General features: G+C 47.3%; 1 protein-coding gene across 7 annotated transcripts in view; it reads right to left on the reverse strand.

Annotated features, from left to right (window-relative positions):
• Nucleotides 1–14,296, reverse strand: part of AUTS2 (activator of transcription and developmental regulator AUTS2) — a 797,141-nt gene that overhangs the window by 15,635 nt on the left and 767,210 nt on the right. For 3 of the 7 annotated variants that reach the window (XM_059866083.1, XM_059866080.1, XM_059866085.1), the window contains 7 exons: nt 13,668–14,199; nt 11,956–12,209; nt 8,997–9,238; nt 8,538–8,582; nt 3,952–4,047; nt 2,620–2,691; nt 981–1,010 (listed from right to left, as the gene is read on the reverse strand). In XM_059866083.1, coding sequence (XP_059722066.1) covers nt 981–1,010; nt 2,620–2,691; nt 3,952–4,047; nt 8,538–8,582; nt 8,997–9,238; nt 11,956–12,209; nt 13,668–14,199 — 1,271 coding nt within the window. The remainder of the gene's footprint in view (nt 1–980; nt 1,011–2,619; nt 2,692–3,951; nt 4,048–8,537; nt 8,583–8,996; nt 9,239–11,955; nt 12,210–13,667; nt 14,200–14,296) is intronic. The other 4 variants (XM_059866086.1, XM_059866082.1, XM_059866081.1 and 1 more) reach the window with 3 other exon arrangements.

Raw genomic sequence — 14,296 nt, forward strand, 5'->3', positions numbered from 1 at the left:
TCAATTCACTCTGTTTGGGAGGAGTCTTTGCATCATCCCTGTCCCCCCAAGTCACAGGAAGGAGAGAGGGAGGCAGGAATCAGAGAGCTTGTTAGGCCTCCTACTGAGTTTGCACTCCAATTCCAGCACAGCTGGAAACTGTCTGAAAAAGACTCGTTTGAGAGATACTTTCTTCAATTTTGTTACTTAGGGGTCCGTAGTTACCTAAACAAGTAATGACTCCTGCAGATTTAAAAATTTTCAAAGGAATTCAAGAGTCTTCTTAAGCTACTTGTGAATTAAATGTTTCACAAACTATGGCACATGGTCTGTCTTCTATTTCTATCTGGGTATCAACCAATAATTAAATCATTAAAAAATAAACTCTATCTCACAGACATACTGCCCTAAACTCAAGCCTTTTGCTACTTTGCAAAAACTGGCTGTGCTAGTGATTTAGTAAGTTCACTAAATCAAAATCTAGATATTTTTCTTGAATATGCTGAAAAATTAAGAAAAACTCCTTTTGGATGACTGATGAACTAGATCTTTAGATCCTTTTTTAAAAAATATTTTGTATTTGAAGGGGATTGTCTGTCTACAGTGGACAGTGAGATACCTGGGTGGGACATACCACACTGAATCACACAGACAACACACAGTAAAATAATAAAGCAAACTCCTTCAGAGTGCAGAGAAATAACAGGGAATCACTGCCAGGATCTCTAGGATTTGCCTCAGGAAACCATGATGGAAGGATCAGCAATATTTAAGCTCAAGTATTCACATGAGGGGTTGTATGAAAAGAGCAAAACTTCCATCTGTGAAACTCTGCCTTGTCCTTGAGTGATCAGAAGCTGCAGGAGTGCCCGTGCTCTCCCCAAAAGCAGGGCAGAACTGCCCAGGTGACACTTGGCAGCTCTCATTTGGAATGATTCTGTGCTGCAACCTGGTGGGACTGAGCCAAGCTTGACAAACAGGAGCACAGGAAGATTTCTTACCCTCAACATGGGCCTGAACGGATCTGTCAACTGTGAAAAAGAAATGACAGCTTGGTTACACGCCTGTCACTCAAACAATTGCTCTAATTAACAAATCTGTATTGCTTCATTAAGAGACTAAATTAAAATGTTAGAATTTTACTTTCAAATGAAGCCCTTTTGGATAATAATTAGTCCTGAGCCTCCATCTCTGTGCTGTCCCCTCCCCCCGGCTGTGGCACCTGAGTGGTGACGAGCAGCTCCACCAGGCTCACTCAGAGCTCTGGCCCCTGGCAGCAGCAGCAATTTGTTGATTTAATGCTGCAGAAATGGCTGGTTAACTGCACTGATGGAGGCACAGATCTGTCCTTTGGGCAAACTCCTGCACTCATCTTTCAGAGCTCCTCAGCTCATGGCAAGGCTGGATAATGGACAGGCCTTGATCCCACGGAGGGACTGGGATGGCTGGAATGGGGTGTCAGCCATGCCCTGCACACCAGCACTGTGTCCACCCAGCAGCCAAGGTCATGGCCTTGTGCCTCACTGCTGCCCAAGCTGCTCTCTGGCATGAATGGGCTTTGCCTTATTATCACACTGAAACAGATGTTGGTAAACAAGGCCCATATAAAAACCCAATTTTCTCATTTTTATTTTTGATGTGGCCTGTTTGGGGTTTTTTTGGAGTAGATTATTTTCTTATTGCCTTTTTTTTGCTCATATTTCATCAATAAATGCTGAGAAATAATTCAATTTATTGGGTACTGCTCATTTGTTTTGGATTTTCTGTTTTGAAATGCAATACTAAGGGAGATTTATAGGTGCAGAAGGTACTTAGCAGACACAGTGATGGCACAATGCATCATCTTGAAATAATCGAAACTCACTCCCAGTTGAAAGGGAACATAAAGCTAAATGACTTCCTGATGGGAGGTTCTGGTTATCTCTGCACTTAGACAAACAAACAGAAATGTGGTTCCTCTTGGTGTAAAGCTGAACCTCAGCTCAACTCAGCAACCCAAAGCACTGGAACTCAGCCTAACACAAAGACAACAGCTCTGGAGGTTGAGCCATGTCACATCTCAGAATTTTAGGGAGAGCTCCTCAGTGCTTTTGTCTGAGAGTTCTAGTAAAAATATTTGAGCGTGAAGCTCCTCGTGGAAATAATGGCCATCAATTCAAACACACTAAACACCCTTGGGCAGAGGGACAAAGTGCTGAGGCAATAATTGCTGTTCACATCGCCTGGAACTCAGAAATCCAGAGGCACCAAGTGATCAATAAAGTGCATCCGTATTTCACTGGGGCAATCAATGCTACAGTAACCCAGGGAATAGCTGTCATTATCCACATTAAAAACAATTACAGAGTACAAACACAAATCTTGGGGAGGTTTGTACATTTTCTATGTTGAATTGGACTTTTATGCCTTTACCCCTGGGCCTGGGGGGAGAGAGCTGCCAGCAAAGACAGAGCTCTGCCAGTGCACAGGGGCTGTTTTAAATGTTCCCACAGAACTTCTGCAGCTCTCCCTGATGAAACAGCTCAGACAGCTTTGGTTTTAAGGGTGTAAATTTGGACTTTCTCAAGATGGCAGCTCTAGCATTCAAGGTTTTCAGGAGGAACAGATTTACTTGAGAAAAATAAAACAGTTTTTACAGACCCGTGGATCCTTCTGTAGAAGGGTATGTGGGACCGTTCCAGGTCTGGCTGCAACATCAATAGGATTGGAAGTCTGGAAATTCCACAAGGAGAGACAACATTGATGAGCTGCACACCAGTAACAATGCCAACAAGCAACAGAATGTGTAAAATAATAGTTCTTTATCATTACATTGTCTAAGCAATGGAGATAAACTTTTTATAAAGGAAAGGAGAACCATTATAATCCACTCAGTAATATGAGTATTATCATCTCCATATCCACACTTTGATTATCCACCAACTTCCCATTAGTTTAATCAAAACCACTGAGGGAACAGTGACTGTTTAAACTGGAAAATCTTCTAACGTGAAAAACCTGATTAAGAACACATTTATGACACAACATCAAAAGCAGCATGTGGAGGACCCAGCCCCTGCTCTGCTGATTATCAGTGATGCACTCAGCACCCAGAGCATCACTGCACAAGGACCTCAACTCCTTCCACAGGGACTGCCACAATATGGGCATCAGGAAAACATCCACTTGGAAAAAAATAAAGCCCTTCCCATTATTTGAATGTTAATAGTCAGTTAATAAAATGCAGTTTTGTGGGGGAAAAAAACCCAAACAAAAAAAACCCACCCAAACCCCCTACATTTAGACACAGCTTATTCCTATGTCAAAATGAAGAAAATAGAAATCAGCTCCAGCATAACTGACAATTAAGTAAGAGAGTTGTTAACAGTCTGATTACCATACAGACAAGAATCTCACTAATGAACTGCAATTTACATATTCAGTCATTAGAGTGGATGGGCCAATTTAAGAAGGTGTCTCCTCTGCAGAAATTCCACTCCTGATTTTCAGTCTTTAGCTGCAAAGACTACAGACTGACTTCCTCCCACTGATAAATAGTGACTCCATAAAAACAAAAGATAAAAGCCCTGAACTCCCCACATTTCTCTCCTCCAGTTATCACCCATGAGGAGAGCCAAATCAGGGCTCTGCACTGTGCTGGAGCTGGGAGGTAATTATGAAAATGAGTAAACAAGAATGAGCACCATTTCTTAAAATCCTGATTATTATATGACCTTTTATTAATGCACACTATCTCAAAACTAATTATATTGCTTCTAAAGTTAACCATGCCTTTATATAAATAATTAAAAAAAAATGTTTGTAGATGTATCTGAACCTAATGAGAAATAACTTCTCTTTGTGGTAAATCTGGAAAAGGACAATTGTCCCCTGTGGAATGAAGCTGTAGGTCAGAGCTCAGCCTCTCCAGGATGTGAACCCCCTGCTAAGCCCAGCCCTGCCCTGAGCAGTCCCAGGTAATTCCTGCCTTACCTTGGGTTGGAAAGCTCCTTGCAGCGAGCCAAAGGGGCCAGTGGGAGGGATCATGGGAGGAATACCTGATACAGCTGGAGGATAGGAGTGAAACAGCTGCAACAGAAAGAGAAGATCATCAACACTGGGTCACCACCAGCACAGGCAGCCAAGAAGGACACAGAGAGCATTCCTGCAGAATAGTAGGAAAATGTTACATGGAGAAAACTGAGAAGCATTGAAGTGATCTCATTGCAACAATGTTAGTTAAAGCAGTCGATGGGATGTTCACAGATGTCATGAGGTTTAGAGCTTAAAAGCAGTTCCAAAATCAGACAGCCAGCAACCTGTACCTGCCTTGGCCAGCAGAGCATAAGGGAGACATTTGCTCCTCAATTATTAATTTTTAAATTGGAGAGAGGTTTTAAATGGTTTCAGTCTGTGACTCATTTGAAGAGAAAAGGCAGAATCCTGAGCTGAATGAGACTCAGAAATCTCCTGTTTAAGTGGAAAAAACCCTTACGAGTTCTAGGATATTGTATCATTAAAACTCCATTAGTAGGTTGGGATTTTAATGGTGTCTGTAGGAAATGAAGAAAATATGCACAATTCTTACTTCATTAGTCTGTCTGAGAGGATATCCTGCCACATGTAATATTAGCAGACAGACAATCTGATTTGTTGAAGATTAGTATTTAAACAAAATGTTAAGGAAGAACCTCCCAGAAATGGATGGAGTTTTCTGTAAAGAGAGAATGCTCAGCACAAAAACGTGCCCATCTCCACTGACCTCCCTGAGCCCAGTGCTCTGTCCTAAGGGAATTTGGGAACAAACGAGATGCTGCTCTGTGCTAATGCAGACAAACACAAGGGAAACAAGCAGGTAAATTAAACAAATAAATTGCTCCCTGGGAGGGTGGGCAGGCCCTGGCACAGGGTGCCCAGAGCAGCTGGGGCTGCCCCTGGATCCCTGGCAGTGCCCAAGGCCAGGATGGATGGGGCTTGGAGCAGCCTGGGATAGAGGAAGGTGTGCCTGCCATGGCAGGGATGGAAGAGATGGTTTTTAACATCCCTTCCAGCCCAACCCACTCTGTGATTCCATGATAAACCATCACATCCCAATCTGCCCCTGTCTCTGTGCTCTGCCAATGAACCTTTGGCTTTTGTTGTGACAGAAAACTCTCCCAGTTCCATGAAAATGCTGCTAGCACACACCAAACTGCTTCCTGGTGGGAGTCAGGGATTCAAAACATCACACTCCAAACTCATTCTTGGTGTGAAACCTCTGGATCTCAGAAGGGACGGATCTAGGAAGGGATGGATCTCAGAGAGGATCGACCTAGGAAGGGATGGATCTAGGAGAGGATGGATCTAGGAAGGGATGGATCTCAGAGAGGATCGACCTAGGAAGGGATGGATCTAGGAGAGGATGGATCTAGGAGAGGATGGATCTAGGAAGGGATGGATCTAAGAAAGGATGGATCTAGGAGAGGATGGATCTAGGAAGGGATGGATCTAGTAGAGGATGGATCTAGGAAAGGACGGATCTAGGAGAGGATGGATCTAGGAAGGGATGGATCTAGGAGAAGATGGATCTAGGAGAGGATGGATCTAGGAAGGGATGGATCTAGTAGAGGATGGATCTAGGAAGGGATGGGTCTAGGAGAAGATGGATCTAGGAGAGGATAGATCTAGGAAGGGATGGATCTCAGAGGGGATGGATGTAGGAGGGGATGGATCTCAGAGGGGATGGATCTAAGAGAGGATCCAGCTCCACTGGAATTGCCACCCTAAAACCTAACAGGGCTCTCTGGCTGAGACCAATTTCCCTCTGACTATGGCTGAGCAAAGTCAAACTACTGTGTGCTACTTTTAAGATCAAAATAAATGAGTTAATGGCCAATTGAACAGAAGCAGGACTGGGCAAAGTCAAAGACTGGACAGGAAGGGTGGAAAAACACTGAGCAAATCCCATCCCAGAGTAAATCAGTACCACAAAGTTGTGACGGATTTGGATATGCCAGGCATTCACATGTGCTTTTCTTCATTTTTTCCTTCCACTAGCTTATCTTGCAATGTCATTTATCCATATTGTATTTACTGAAAGCTGAGAAAACATTTCAGAAGTATCAGAAGATTTTCTCAGTTTAAAAACCTGGTATTAAGGCTCCATTCCAGTTGCTGCTGTTGTTTTCAATTCTATTTAATTTGGACCTGCTCCATCCAATGGTGCAGAAAACATTTTGAGATTGGTTGATACTGAACTGTAGGCATTTGAGAAACCATTAAGAGACATTTGTCCTCATTTACAATAACTTTTAATGAGTAAAATGTGCTTTAAATTCTCCAGTGTCTTCTGTCTCTAATTCTCTGCGTAATGGACTAATTCTAAGTGATGGCAAAAGATGTAATACTTCATATTCTATTGGCTATGACTAATTCTTTCCTCAGTTTTATAACAAGTGGTAAGTTAATTAAATGTGGCCTTTCCTCAAGGTCAGAATTATTAATAAAATATAAATAGTTTATCTCCATGATTAATTTGTATCAGTTAAATTCCTCCAGCTTTCAGAATTCACATTTCATAGTCAAATGCTTCCTTCTTCCCAAGAATTCCTTCTCTTTTGAGCAGCAGTTTTCCCCCCTACCTTTCCCTGGGGAAACCTGCAGTGACCACCTTGGCCAGGTGTATGTGATGCTAAACTAGACCTGGCAGCAGCTGCAGGTAAAAGCAAAGCCTCACTGAGCTAAAAGAGAAAAAATAACACTGATTTATAACTCAACATTAGCTTCTATATGAGCTGCACTTCCTGTTCCAAAGTAGATGGATTTTAAGTCTCAAACAGACCCTGTTCTCCTACAAAGTTTACCCACACTCAGCTTCAAGATATCTGAGTTCCAGATGTGGATCTACACAGGGAGCTGTTGTCCCTAGAAGAGTTCCATGGAAGAGCCACATTCTGACAGTATTTGTATTTCTCCTTCCCTGTGGATGTGCCCCTAGCCCAGCTAAGGGACAGCTCCCATTCCCTGTGCCCTGATCAGTCCCAGGGGAGGGACCAGGGGAAAACCAGCTGGGGCCTGGCCTGGCCTGGCTCACTGGGCAGGGCCCAGGGGACACCCAGCTGTTACCCCAGTGCAGACACCACGGCAGCCCCTGGGAGCAGCTGTCCCACAGGGGCCACAGGGCAGCCACTTCCCAAGGACAAACCTTTCCCCAGGGAAGGCAGGAGAGACCAGGTCCATGCCTTGGCCCAGCACAGCTCACTGGCTAAGGGAGCACAGCATGGAGTTCTCCTGACCTTAGAGGGGTGAGGCCATAACCTTTGCAATCCAGGTAACTCCCAGATTCCTGAGATTATTTGACTGAATTTGAACAGCAGATAAAGCTGGAGACTTCTGCAATGCTTCCTATCCTACACTGCCAACGTCTGTGCTTGATTTGGCTAAAATCCATGCACTGTCTCCCAATTCCATGTTCCTGCTGAGATCCACAGGCCACACTGATGACAATCTCCTGGAGCCCTGTGAAGCTCAGCAAATCAGAGTGCAATAGAACACTGGTGCAGGTGAGCAGCAGTGCCCTTTGGAGTGGAGGTGGCAATGTCTGCCATTGTTCCGGGAGCTCTCAGCCTGCAAACACTGAGTCCCAGCTCCTCAAATGAAGTGCCAGACATGGACAGGACAGTTCAGGGGCAGGACAGGCTGTGAGCAGGGGGTGTGTTTAATCCAGACCATTGTCTTAACCAGTTTTTTATTTGCCCAGTTCCACTTCTAAGCAAAACCAACACATAAAGCCAAATGCTCTGCAGATTTCTGAGTGCTGATGCAGTACTCCTTCTCTCATCAAAATATTGCTCTTGGATTAAGAAACTCTTGCCAGACACCTGCCTCTGCCAATAGGATGAAGAAAATAAAACTCAGAGTTCAGCAGCAAACCAATCAGTGGATTCAAACCCTTAGGAGCAGGAGCTTTACATGTAACTGGAATTTAAAAAATCAGTTCATCTCAATAAGTAACATTTTTGGTAGTTTAGGTAAACACATCTAGTGCACAGTTGGATTCATGTTGCTGTCATCACACAGAGCTTTCAAAACATAGCAAGCTCAGTGGATCAGATGAGCCTTTGAAATCTGAATAATAAGACAGGTTTTCAGATTTTATCAAACAAAGTATGATATATTGGGAAAACTATTAGATTATCTATCCCTGAAGGATCTGTCTGATAGTTTGTCAGTTCATTTTAAGTTCCTTAGCAAAAATATCAGCCCAAGGGCTTGAGGCACAACTGAAACACTGTGATGGAATCACTGCTCTCTCCTGCTTCATGGAACAGTCAGCCCTTCTGTCTCATCTTTTCACATCAAACCTGGATCCAAATGGTGAGCAAGAGATCTTTTGATTGGAAAAGCTGATACTGCATCTTTATCAGAAACAAGCACCACGAATGCAAGCCTTCAAAAGCCAAAGCAACCAAGGACGGTAATGGTAAATCCTGGAGTGATGATTAGGGAGAGATTTGACACTGTGCCATTGATTGAGTGGTGATCCCAACCCACCACAGAAAAGCAGTGAAGTCAGTTGGAAACAGAGCAATAAAACTCACACTGTGACGGTAGAAGGGGTCAACTTTTGTAGGATATTTGTCAAACTGCAAAGGGATCAAAGCACAAACTAGTTACTTTATATTTCCTTGCTTTACTTCTGTTGGCAAAATAGAAGACTACTTCTCTATTATTCAGCAACCAACAGAGAGGAAAAAATACGCAGAAAATTAGTTTCCTATTAAACTGTTTGGGATTTTTTCTTTCTTCAAAGTAAATCAAGATCTTTTTGGGACAGGACAAAGGAGGAGGCCCCAGAGCGAACACTCCAAGCAGGACTGGCCAGAGCCTCGTCCCTCAGTCCTGTGCTGCCACCTGAACCTCACACTGCGACAGAGGGACAGCCCTGCCTCTCCTGCCCAGACACCCCTGGGCAGCACAGGAGCCTTTCCCCACAACCTGGCAAATTCTCCACAATACTTTTGTAATAAAGAATAGAGTTGTGCTCTACTTATCCTCACATTTCTGCCTGGGGTACGCACCATGGGCGGTGCTGGCGTCGGCATGATGGCAGTGGGAGGGATGGCGTGGGGGAAGGGCGTGAAGGTGTGCTGGTGGGTGTGTTGGTGTGTGTGCTGGTGCTGGTGCTGGTGCTGGTGGAACTCTGTCCTCAGGTAGGGCGGCGGGCCCAGCGAGGCCCCGCGGTCGGCGCTCTGCGAGGCCAGGAACCGCGTGTTCAGCTCCTGGCGCAGGAGGTCTTGCTCTGAAACACAGAAGCACAGAGGGACAGAGTTTATGGGCTTGGAAAAGACCTTGGAGATCATCGAGTCCAACCTGTAACCCAACACCCCCCTGCCACCCAGACCATGGCACTGAGTGCCACATCCAGTCTTTTCTTAAATATCTCTGGGGACAGGGACTCCACCACCTCCCTGGGCAGCACATTCCAACTCCCCATCACTCTTTCTATGGAGAACTTGTTTCTAATGTCCAGCCTAAACTTCCCCCGGTGCAGCTTAAGGCTGGGTGCTCTCATCCTGTCACTATTCCCTGAGAGCAGAGCCTGACCCCCTCTGGCTGCACACTCCTGTCAGGGAGTTGTAAAGAGTGATGAGGTCTGCCCTGAGCCTCCTCCTCTCCAGGATAAACAACCCCAGCTCCTCACAGGACCTGTGCTCCAGACCCCTCACCAGCCTTGCTGCCCGTCTCTGGACATGCTCCAGTCCCTTCATGTCCTTCCTAAATTGGGGGGTGTTGTGGTTTGAGAAGAAATAAAGTTTTTTAGGATGGTGTGGTCACGCTAATCGGTGTTCAGATTTTAATATTGGTACTTGGTTTGTCTACTGAGGGCATAGATACACTTTTGAGAACACAGGGGGTTAAAAGCTGTGAACTCTCAGGGGCAGTTCTTTTTGGGTTCTGGTCCTGGATGAGAGCAGACCTCCCCCTGCCCGGCTCCGAGCTGGGCAGGGGGGAGGGGAGCCATGCGGCCGGAGGGAGGTAGGCCAGGCCTGGGCTGAAGGGTAGAGAAGCACTGCGAGGGCTTCGGGCAGCCATCTCTTATTTCTCCCCCCCCCTCTGGAGGGAGAGAGAGAGAGCAGCCTGTGCTTGTGATAGCGCGGCTGGCGTGAAGGAGAAGGGGGGAGTGCCCAGCAGGGCAGCCAGCCGTGGGAGTTCATGAACCAAACCGGCAGAGCCTGGGACTTTTAACCCTTCTTGAGATGATAGAAACTTTGCAAATGCTGATTCTTCTTAGAGCTGGTGAGATTGAGAGAAATTGAAAAGAATCCTAGGTGGGAGGAGATGATGGAGTGGCTTTTAGCTGGACTTTTCTTGGATAACTATGACAGAACCCTTGAGTTCCTGTGACACAGAGACTGCATTCTAGGGGGAGGCAATGGCTCAGAGCCAGGAGAGTGCAGTGATGTGAAGGTGTGTGAACAGAGACAACGGGTGAGGAGGGTGGTGGTGGTGCCCTCCGTCTTTGAAGAAGAAGAAGAGGAAGATGATCTCTGTTCAAGAGACCCCTTAGCCCCAGGGGGTGAAATCTGGGGGGGACAGGTGTCCCAAAAGGAGAGGGACTGTGCTCTTTTATTAGAATTGGACAAAGCATCCTTAAAGAAAAAAACCCCAGAAGCAGCTCTGGTCCATGTGCAGTGGTGAGAGCACTGGACATGGAAGGAAGAGGTCACGATGGCAAAATGTTCTCCGGGCGGTGCCACACATGACACAGAAACACGAAAAATTTCAACTGTTTCCTAAGTGAAGTCTGTGGTGCAAGAACAACTCCTCTCTTCTCAAAGAATTGAAAATTAATTATCTAAAGAGTAATACCAGAATTAAAAAAATTAGTGGGGGGAGGAGAAGAAAATATAAAAAGTTTTCATCCTGTTTTCTGTGTGTTTTTCCCTGCAGTTTTAAGTTAATAAAGTTTTTTCTTTCAATCTTAAGTTAGAGCCTGCTCTGCTCTGTCTCTAATCACATCTCACAGTAGATACCAAGAAAAGAAGTATTCTCATAGAAGCACTAACATTGCGCCAAGCTCAAACCTTGACAGGGGGCCCAAACTGGAGAGTGCAGGGGAAATAAACAATAAAACAACTCCCCCAAGCTCTGGGGCTTTTCCAGGCCATGTGCCACTTCCTTCGCTGTCTGTGGATAATCACGAGACAGTACAGGGTAAGAAAGCTCCCTCAGGTCTTCCACCAGATCCCAAAAGCCTGAGACATTACTAAGTTTTTATTTCCCCTCTCACCAAGTTTGTTTTCCCATTTCTCTGAGCATTTATGGACATAGACACAGTCCTGAACAGGTGAGGGTGGACAAGCAAGCTGGAGTGAGCAAACAAGTGGCTTCTGCTCACAGGAGCATCCTGGTGGATGGACACAAGATGACACTACACAAATGCTCCATTTTCCTCCCCTCAGTGACCTGGTCAGGCCCTGGCACAGGGTGCCCAGAGCAGCTGTGGCTGCCCCTGGATCCCTGGAAGCGTCCAAGGCCAGGTTGGACAGGGCTTGGAGCAGCCTGGGACAGTGGGAGGTGTCCCTGCCATGGCAGGGGTGGCACTGGATGAGCTTTAAGGTCCCTCCAACCCAAATTTTCTGAGCACACCTGAGCCCAGCACTGCTGTGAGCTCAGCCAGCACAGACCCTCCCTGCAGCCAGGGAAACTCTGCTGGGCACAGACCACAACTGCATGAAGACCTCTGCTGTGGGGGGCACAGATTCTATGTGGGCACCTCGTGAACTCAGCTGTGTTTCACTGTGGGTGGAACAAAACAAACCTGGGAGAACCACAGCCTTCCCAAAGCAGTCATTCCCAGGGCAATGGGAAAGTCCCTGGCTGTGCCTAGGCGTCTGCTTGGCTTTGCCATCACTGTGTTCAGCAATCAGTACAGCCTCTCCCCACCACAAGGCCCAAACCCCAAATTAGGTCATTCTGACCAAACCCAGAGTTGAGTGTCCCTTCAGCGCTCACCTGAGTAAGTGCTCCCAGCTGGGTGTCCTGGAACCTGCAGCGTCCCTGAGGTCAGCGGGGGTGGCGGGGGCAGAGCCGTGGGAGGGGCAAACATATTGGGGTGGTGTGGGTGTGCGGGGGGCTGCAGGGCGGGCGGGAAGCTGTGCAGGGGGCTGGGGCTGGCCAGGGACAGCGGGAAGGGCGACGCCGACGGGTGGTGCGAGATGTGCGGGGGAGGCGCCTGGCTCTTGGCGGGGGTGCTGCTCCTGCTGCTGCTGTCAACGAGAGGAGGAGCTGTCAGGGGAGAGAACAGCCCCAGCACACACACAACACAACCTCAGCAGCCCCTCATGTCAAACACAGTGTTACAAACCCCAGTTACCATTTCCAGTCCTACCACCATTTCCAGTCCTACCCCTTCTCCAACAGCTGCTTTGATATCTTTCACTTCCTGTGGTCCCCACACGCCTGAGCCAGGCTCTCCTTTGCTGCAAGAGGTTGGTGTTGTCAAGGAGGTTGGTATTGTCCCAAAACAGCACAAAGGAGTAATCAGCCCTGTGCATTCATGACTTAATTATCAGATCCTTTCTACATGACTGCTCCTGGTTCATGTTTTCAGGCAAATGAAGTTCAAAATCACCGCATTAATAAAAATTTAATTTTTTTAAAGTGAATTACTAAGATGAAAGACTGCAGAAAATGTGAAATGAAGTTGAGAAGGCAACAACAGATTTGTGCTTATTGTACAGGTAATGTCCCTCTCTACCCACAATAAAATGAGATAAGACAAGTCAACAAAAGAAGTATTTGTGATTACACTGGCTGCAAATTTTCAGGTTTCATTTCCTATTAATGAGTATTTAAAATACATTAATGGAAAGCTTAATTCTCCTTGTCTTTATTTCAAGTAACAACACACTTCTATTGCAGTGACTTTTAAAGACAAGCAATACCAGCTTGGTTAAAAATAAATCCAGGTCTTAAAGACCTCCCAGTCTTTAGTCAAACCATGAAGCAACCACAGCGCTACTTCCCCAGGTCTTGAAGGTCACACCTGCCTGCTGGGAGCTTGGATTTGGAGACGAGTAACCCAGCTTAGAGTAGGGGAAACCTGAGGTCCCTGACTCAGAGGGACATCATGGGTTCCTGTGCACATGGTGTTTAATCTCACTGCTCATCTTTGCTATCCACAGATAAAAGGTGAGGCTGATTTCACTGTGGCCAAGTGAGAGAAAAACACTGAAGCCCGTAAAGTGTCTGCAGAGCAGGAAAACACGGAGCTGTGAAGTGCCTAGTGTGTGACTGCTGGTGCTGGGCTGTCACCAGCTGCACCTCGATCGAGGGGCTCCTGGGCTCCCTGCCCTGGGACATGGCAGTGCTTGGAGAAATCAGATATTTACAGGGATGGGAGGGCAAAACTGTCAGCCTCCAGCAAGCAGCCCAGCAGGAACTTGGCTTTTCTTCCCTGATCTACACTGTGTAGAATTCCCTCCAGAAACCCAAGTATGGCAGGGAAAAAAAATCCAAAGCAAATGAACTTTAAATACCCAGTTTATGGGATCACGAGGTCACAGAGAGTGATCCTGGCTCATCTCAGGGGAGGAATCGAGGTTAAATGCTCCAAGTGCCCTTTATTTCCCAGGGATGGGATGGAATGGGCTGTGCTGTCCCTTCTCTATCCAACTCCCCTCCAGGTTCAGCCCAGCATCCCAGACCCCTCTCTGTGCACCTACCTTAAGCTGTTGAGGCTCAAGCTGCTGCTGTTGTAGGCAGAGAGCGGCTGCGAGAGGCTCTGGGGATGGGGCTGCACGGCGGGCAGGGCCGGGTGTGCCGGGGGCAGCGGCGACTGCGGCCGCGGCGGGTGCGGGCCGGTCGGGGGCGGGCCGGAGTGCTGGCCGGAGTGCTGGCCGGAGGGCTGGCCGCAGGGCTGGCCGGAGTGCTGGCCGCAGGGCTGGCCGGCAGGAGGGCGGCCGGGCTCCTCCGGGGCCGGGGGCACCGGCACGGTCGGGGCGGGCGCTGGGGCCGGAGCCTCCGGGCGTGAGGCGAGCGTGGGGCTGGGGCAGCGGCCCTCGGGAGGCGGCTCCAGCGGCGGCGGCGTCACCTGAGGACGGGGGTCTTTAGGCACCACAGGCTCAAGTATTGGGTCTTTGCTGCTGTCCTGGCTCTTCTCTTGGCTCCTTTCTAGTCCTGATATTTTGGGGACAGCTGGGCCCCTAGCACCAGAGTCGTCATTGTCAGCAAGTGCACCAACTCCCACCTCTTTATCTGCAACAACAACAATGGAGATAGAAAATGGTTAAACGTGACACAGCCAGGCCAACCCAAAGCCACTGCTGGGCCGCTCACACTCCGAGTGGGCAGC

Source organism: Haemorhous mexicanus, chromosome 22, assembly GCF_027477595.1.
Source record: "Haemorhous mexicanus isolate bHaeMex1 chromosome 22, bHaeMex1.pri, whole genome shotgun sequence".
NCBI lineage: Eukaryota > Metazoa > Chordata > Aves > Passeriformes > Fringillidae > Haemorhous > Haemorhous mexicanus.